The sequence below is a fragment of the Cynara cardunculus genome (genome assembly GCF_001531365.2).
Source record: "Cynara cardunculus var. scolymus isolate 2C chromosome LG 11, CcrdV1, whole genome shotgun sequence".
NCBI classification, from domain to species: domain Eukaryota; kingdom Viridiplantae; phylum Streptophyta; class Magnoliopsida; order Asterales; family Asteraceae; genus Cynara; species Cynara cardunculus.
Window position 1 is genome coordinate 3,784,849 of NC_037538.1, and position 8,230 is coordinate 3,793,078.

Genomic DNA, 8,230 nt, shown 5'->3' on the forward strand with positions numbered 1-8,230 from the left:
ATAATTTAAAAAATTAAAATATTTGGTAAAAGAATTCTATTATTATTTTCTAAATATATACACTCATATTCCGCCATTTCCTTTTCTTATTATATGCAACAAAGATTTAAGATATGCATTACACCTCCTAAACACACGGTTCTTCCCATTAATTTCACACATACATATACATATATACATCCTATATCTATATCTTTGCCTGAAAGAGACTCTGCAAATCGATCTCATCGGAGTTTTCTCGCCGGAAAGATGATGGGTTTGATTTCTTGTTACAATGAATTAACAGTTCAAACTTCATCATGTTCAAGTTACAAGAATGTTTCATCGTGTGTTTCTCCGAATTTAGTTCCATCAATACAGACCGCCGCCACCAATCTATACAAAACCACCCTCTCCACCGGCAACCACCACCTGATCACCGTCACGTGGTGTCGGAACACGACCACCCAAGGCCTGCAGATAAACTCCGGCGACGACCCGTCCACGGCTTTCCGTCTAAACACGAATTCAAGATTGTTTCGAAAGAAAAAGGGGAGCAAAGCGTTTGAAATCAACAATTCAAAGTTCGAAGTTTTCTATGATCTTTCGTCGGCGCACTACGCCGCCGGAGCCGAACCCATTGAAGGGTACTACGTTCTGATCATGGTTGATTCCGAGCTCGGGTTATTCCTCGGAGACATGGCGGAGGAAGCCGCCGTCAAGAAAGTCAAAACCTACAAACAGATTGCGAATTTCTCACTACTTTCCCGCCGGGAGCATTTTTACGGCAACACCCTTTATGCTACAAAGGCTCGTTTTTCCGACGCCGGAAGTTGCCATGATATCTTGATCCGGTGTACCGGAGAAGATAATGGTGAAAAGCACCCATCTTTATCTGTTTGTATCGATAAACGGGTCATGATTCGGGTCAAGAGGCTACAATGGAATTTCAGAGGGAACCAGACCATATTTGTTGATGGATTGTCAGTAGACCTAATGTGGGATGTTCATGATTGGTTCTTCAATACCGGGTCTGGATCTGGTTCCGGGTCGGGTCATGCAGTATTCATGTTCAGACCAAGAAATGGGTTGGATAGTAGGTTATGGTTGGAAGAGAAGGTGGCCAAGAAAGATGAGAAAAAAGAGTTTTCTTTGTTAGTTTATGCCACCAAGAGTTAAGTCCATAAATCCCTCTTCTATCATTATTTTTTTGAATATTATTCCCCTTTATTTTGTATTCTTTTTGGGACATTATATAGTTTATATCAAAGTTGCATAAAAGTATCAGGTATTAGACTTGTCATTTGTATAAAAAAACTGTTTAGTTTAAATTCGATTAAAGTTTGTTATATCTGGTTAAAAAAATCTGTTATTTTCATGGGTTTGAAATTTAAATTACTTTAAAAGTCATGTAAAGTTCGATGTATTTGCATATCCAAGTTGGTATGGGAGCACTCCATGCCCAACTTTTTGACTTCTCAAAGAATTTTTGTGCATTTACTCGTAAAAAGTCGTTTGTGATCTTAAATGAAAAAGTCTTAACAACAAAAGCAAATGTGCCGTGTTTTGTAGATTTAACATTGTTATTTTAAGTGGTTGTTTCTTTACATTCAAAAGTATCAATTTAAATGACATATGTGACTTGTGACTTATTAAATAAAGGGTCTACATTGGAAGCTAGAAAGAAAGCTTTATATATCATTTTTTAATCGTAAAACTTTGAGTTGATTTATGTACACCTCGACTAATTTTTTAGCCTCACAAGGTTCTTATATGACGATCATGAGGATCTTTACATGTAAAAAGTTATTTTCTCTTTTTGAGTATTAGAAAGACTTCTAATTTCGTTTATTTATAAAATTATTATGTATTACTTGTTGGAACCAACTCTTATTTATCAAATATGATGTTCGAGTCGGCATGCACGCATCTTGAACAAGCGTATGGGATCTGGAAGTTGAACACTTGAGAAAATTTTTAGTGATGTTGAACGGACTCGATCTTGTGACAAAAATATGCAATTTAGATGGTTTTTTATAAACATTATAATTTTGAATGTTATTTTATTCAATCACGAGTAATATTTATTTAGATAAATTATTAAACTGTAAATGTACCCATGTAATGTAATATAACACGTCTTTATTTCGTCAACTGGATTTAAAAGTGGTATTACAGTTATAACATCTAAGATTAAGTTGAGATACCATACGAAATGACACAAACGTTATGTTAAACTTGTCATTAACATAAATAAATCTTTATAAAACTTAATCTCATTTATTTATTTTTGTCAAGTTATTAAAATAGCCATTTTCGGTTATTCTTTTCATCTTGTGGAAGGTCCATAATTTACAAATGAGTAAATATACAAAAAGAAGTTTTTGAACTAGATTCACAAGTACAAGGATTAAATGTGTAAATTAATCCAAACATCTCTCCAAAAACTATTTTACATATTTAGTCCCTATACTTGTAGACCTAGTTCAAAAACTTTTTTTTTTACACTTTGACCCCTCAGTTGGTTTAGGACATGCCACTTACGAAGATAATGATTTTTGTGATCTTAAAAGACAAATGATAAAGAGGTGAAAAATGACTATTTTAATTAATTTTCTCGTATATTTTCATCTAAAGTGCAACATGTGACATCATGTTTTTTAAAAGGAAACTTCAGTTTTGGTCCTTGAGGTTTAATTTACGGACTTGTAGATTTTTTTCCAATTTCAAGGACCAAAATTGAAGGTTACTTTTTATTTAATAAAAATATTCAATTAAAAGTTTTAAGAATTTTTTATAAATGTAATTGATGGTGGAATATCAATAAATTAAGTGTGTGTGTGTGGGTGTTGATTGGTGGGACTTTGGGAGTAGCATTAAAGAAGGTATGTCAGGTAATTAAAATTTCAAAGGGTACACATTTATTCTTATGCACGTGAATTTCACATCATGTCACATTCCTTTTTTCTCTCATTTTCTATGGGTGTGTTTATAATAGAAAACCTCAAAAGATAGAGAATCAGGAAACCTTTTATTTTGACCATCAATTGACTTTAAACCATTGATTGTGAATAAGGATCTAAACAAATTGAACAAACAAGAACGGAGGTTTGTTCATGTTCGTTCGTTTAACTTAATCGAACAAACGAACGAACATGAACGATAAACGAATGAAATCTTTGTGTTCATGTTCGTTCGTTTAAAAATAAGGTATGTTCGTGTTCGTTTATGTTCGTTCATTAACATATTAAACGAACATAAACGAACAGGTTAAATAAACATAAATAAATATTATTTGAATTCAAAGTAAATAAATAAAAGATTATATATTAAATTTAATATATAAACGAACGAATACAAAAGAACGTAACCGAACGGTAAATGAACGAATATTCATGAACACAAATGAACGAACGAGACTCTTGTTCATGTTCATTCGTTTAACTAAACAAACAAAAAAAATTGTTCATGTTTGTTCATTTATTAAATAAACGAACAAAAACGAACTTCCCGCCGAACGGTTCACGAACGGTTCGCTGAACGTTCGATTCGTTTACAGCCCTAATTGTGAATAATTTGGATAAATTACATTTTAGCATAATTAACTTTATGAATAATATCTAATTTATAGGGACGATTACATTAAAATATGGATTCTCTCTTTTTTAATTTCCAAATTTTGTTTTTAATTTTTTTTTATTTTCTCTCGAACCCTCCTCTCACCCTCTCTCTCTCTCTCTATATATATATATACAAACCAATCAATTAAGATATTTATGAATATAATAATTTATTCTACATGATAGAAAATAAGATTTATTAGCTCCTTATAAATATCAAGTTATGGACTACCAATAATTTTCACCATGGTTTTAAGTTGAATATGAAGTTATTGGATTGACATGTTCTTTGGGCTTAGGGTGTTAGAATTGGTATCTGTGTCAATCCTTGTATCATGGGAATGGTGGGGCAAACCTTAACGAGTATGATGAGCTCAAGTTGTGGGTTACTGATATATTCCACCATGATTTGAAGTTGGATTTGAAGTTATTGGGTTAACTGGTTGTTTTGGGCTTTAGGGTGTTGCAATGTAAATGATGAAGGTTCATTTATTATGGTTTGAATATGTATGGAAGATAACTAAAGTTTATTGACTATGACCAAAACTTTATATTAGAAAACAACTGATATATTTATGAAACAAGATATTTGTTAGATTAGATTAACGTTTGAGATTGGTTTGTATGATTTGCAACTTTTCTGTGATTTATAGTGGATTTGTCCTATATATATGTGTGTGTGAGTGTTTATATATATATAGAGAGAGAGAGTCAAGTAGAGGCAAAACCCCATAGGGACCTTCGGGGGCCATAGCCTCCCGGCTTTTTAACTCAAATACTATACAAAAAATAATAAACTTGTATTACTATTTTTCGGTTAATAGAATAAAGGTTTTGAGTTTTAGAGGCCGTTTATCCATACACTTATCCAATAAGCATTTACCGATAAGATTTCACACAATCACTTACCTTACTAGGTAAAATTTGTGCTACATCAAAATGACATCATATGCAACAATTTACATGGTAAACACTAACCGGGTAAGAGTCATCGTTATTACTTACAAATGTAAGACTTTTGATCCTTACATACAAGATTCTCGGTTTTTGCAACGTCCATCCGGTAATATAATACGACTTGGTAAACACTTATCAGGTATGTGCTTGGTAAACGACCCCTTAGTCTTCCATTAACAAATTCTCTCTAAACTTTAATATTAGAATATAGGAAAAAAGAATAAAAAAAATTACATGTGTATCATTTGGATCTCTAAATTTTCATAATATTATATTTCGGCCCCCCGACTACAACTTTCGTGTTCCACCCCTACTAATAATCAATTTGTAAGATATGTACACGCACATAAAAATAATGAATTTTTTATGTAAATGTGTAAATGGGACAAATTATCTCTATACATATATATATATATATATATATATTATAATGAATTATTAATAGAGTATTTTTTCAATTGTTGGATTTTTATAATTTCCTCGTAACCTAACTACAAACTTAGAAAATTAATTGTCCGAAACGTGAGTGCAAGTAGTAGCGAGAGGCCATATGGGTATTATAACCCCAAGGGAACAAAAAGGTTCCTTGGTTCGTAAGTAATGAGATGTCATAGCAATCCCCATGCATTGATCAAGATATCTACTTGTCATCCTCTTTATTTAATACTAGTTGTGTATCTACGCAATACGGCGGGAGCAATGGATTTTAACGATTTTGAAGTTCCACTGGTCTTTACATATTAATACAATTTAAATAAATAAGAGTTATGGTTCCAATTACAGACTATCGATGGAAAAAATTATATGATAGTTTAAAATTCAATATATTTATAAATCCAACATATTTAAACGACTCCACAAATGTATTCGATTTACACCAAAAGCAAAGAACCAAGAAACTTGAGTTTTAAGATAAACACTCAAAATCAATAAAGAAAACCACAAATTTAACAGATCATAAGCCATGAAAAGACAAAAAAAAAATGGATTTTAGAATGAAATTTCAACTGCTTACCCTCTTTCTTGTCCAGAAACTCAGATTAAGGTTGAATTAATACATGTATATATATATATATTTCAAAAAAACCCAAGAACATATTAATTCAAAACATATTATACAGTGCAATTTGGACAGCCTAACCCCAAAATATATAGTATATATGTAAATAAATAACTATAAAAGTATAATTCGTAAATATTAAAAATATTTTTTCACAGTATAATAATATATAATAAAATAAAAAACTATTTAATATTGGACTTATTTCAAAGGTATTAACGAGACGATTATAATGGTGTAACTTATTAAAATAAAAATGTATTTTTTATACATGTTTTAATTGATATACAATTATGTATGTTAATTTGATAAAAGTTTAAAATGAAACATTTAAAAGTAAAGGACGTAAAGTAAATTAATTAATTAATTATAGGGGTATAAAGTGTAAATTTAAAACTATAATTTAAAAAAAAATCGGTTGTGAGAGGGTGAGTGTATGTGAGGGTGTGAGTGTATGTGAGGAGAGGAGGGGGTGAAAAAGTGAGTATAAAAGGTATTTTGGTCATTTAGTATTTTAAGACTTTTGTTAAATTTGTTTAATAAGATAATATAGATAAATCAATGGGTGTTTGGTTTTGGTTCTCAAATAGACTTCATGATCTCAATAAGAACCCAACATTTGTTTTTAAACATTAGCAAGATGAAGTTATTAAATAAACAAAACAAGAACACGAAAAGGGAGGTTGCAAGATGTAGGAACCAAGACCAAAGGTAGAAAAAGCACACTGAAACCACACGAAAGGCAAAGAATAACAACTGAACCGATGAAACAAGAGGATAGAGAAAAACAAACCGTAACAAAAGGAAAAGGAACCCGAACAAAACTAAAAAGAAATCCAACAGACAAAATTTCCCACCAAGGTAGCAGAAGAAGGTGTTAATAACGTACAAAAGAACCTTCGATCACCCGTCTTAATCGTTTAGCTAATTAGTCCATGAAATATGAAAGTTTTTGATCCTCATAGAGATCCATACATACGATGCTAACAAAAGATCACATCAAATTCACTCATGTTCACAAGCATTGTTTGCCTAAACAAAAGATCACATTTACATTGTTCACTATGAACACGAAATCATTAACTGGTGAATAGTGTTGACTAATGAACATTTGAATGATTATTTACAGTAGTAATTGAATTTATGAACCCTAGTAACTGATGAGCTATTTTTTGAATTCCAGATATGAAGATTGCACTGTTCATGTACGACAATGTTAACTAATGAATAGTGAATCCTGTAAAAGCGTTCACTATTGAACTAAACTGTTCATTCATGAATAGGGTATACTTATAAACAATATTTTGTCTAAAAAATGAAGAAGGGGGTTGGATTCTTTCTCTACATGTATGTATATGTGTATTTGTAGGGTCTTCTTTAAATGTGTAAAGATGAGGCTGACCTGGAGAATCTTGATCAGTTGCTGGTTGGCAAATGATGACTTGTCCTTTCTTCCTGCTAAATATAGATGGCAAAAATAATGTTTAGAAATTAAACGAGCAAAAGCAGACGAAAGGAAAGATGGGTAAAAAGACGAAGCCTAATTCTGCACCCAATTGTATGTGCCTCAAAATTCCACACACGCACATATTTACATTGAAAAAAAAAACCCTGATATAATTAACATGTCTAAAATTATGGAACCAGACCTACATGCTAACGGTCATTTAAAGTCAATAAAAAAGACAAAAACAAAAAATTACATAATTACCCTCAATCAATAACCACATCGTGTGAAACAACCATGTATATAAATGGTTTTTGATTTGTCCAAGGGGTTTGTAGAGTTAACACCATTTGTTTGGTTAACAAATAATGTTCCCTCTATATGTGTTTTTGTGTGTGTGCGTGTGTATATATATATATATATATATATATATATATATATATGGGGTTGAGTTTCCGTGAAAATGAAAATCACGGTGAAAATGGTAGAAAAAGATCTCCACCGTTAAATCAAAATCTTAATTGAAAAGAACTACTAGATCAACACTAATGAGATACACTGAATTAATTTCATTCTAAATCATAATTTATAGATTGTTTTGTGATTAAAAACAATTAAGGTTTCGAATCGCTTTTTACACTTCTAACCTTTCTTATTATCACATGATCCATCATATATATATATATATATATATATATATATATATATATATATATATATATAAGGGCCTATTCAAGGGATAACTGAGTTGTTTGTGGTAACTGTGAGAACTCATCTTAACCACAAATCAACGGATAAATAAGGAAATTAGTAATTATGGTAATTTGAGTTAAAATTATAATTAAAGGACATTTTAGGTATTTTTAAAAAACTCCTCTCTCCGACCTCCTATCTCCGGCCTCCGGTGAACATTAATCCGGCAGGTACCAATGTATTACCAATTGGGGTACCACCATGTACCACAAAATTTTCACTGTCTCCTCCTTTCCCAATCCATCTTCTCCGGCCACTCTGTGATACACATTACCCAATGTATTACCAATTGGGGTACCACCATGTACCAYAGAATTTTCACTCGTCTCCTCCTTTCCCAATCCATCTTCTCCGGCCACTCTGTGATACACATTACCCAATGTATTACCAATTGGGATACCACCATGTACCACA

General features: G+C 31.6%; 1 protein-coding gene across 1 annotated transcript; it reads left to right on the top strand.

Annotated features, from left to right (window-relative positions):
* Positions 1-231: 231 nt before the first annotated feature.
* On the top strand, positions 232-1,325 carry LOC112521855. Its single transcript, XM_025130850.1, has one exon. It carries the CDS (start codon positions 250-252, stop codon positions 1,156-1,158), a length of 909 nt encoding a protein of 302 aa, XP_024986618.1. The 5' UTR covers positions 232-249; the 3' UTR covers positions 1,159-1,325.
* Positions 1,326-8,230: the final 6,905 nt, after the last annotated feature.

Bases quoted from the DNA above. Each gene is read 5' to 3' on its own strand.
- LOC112521855 (XM_025130850.1), top strand. From the start codon at position 250: ATGATGGGTTTGATTTCTTGTTACAATGAATTAACAGTTCAAACTTCA.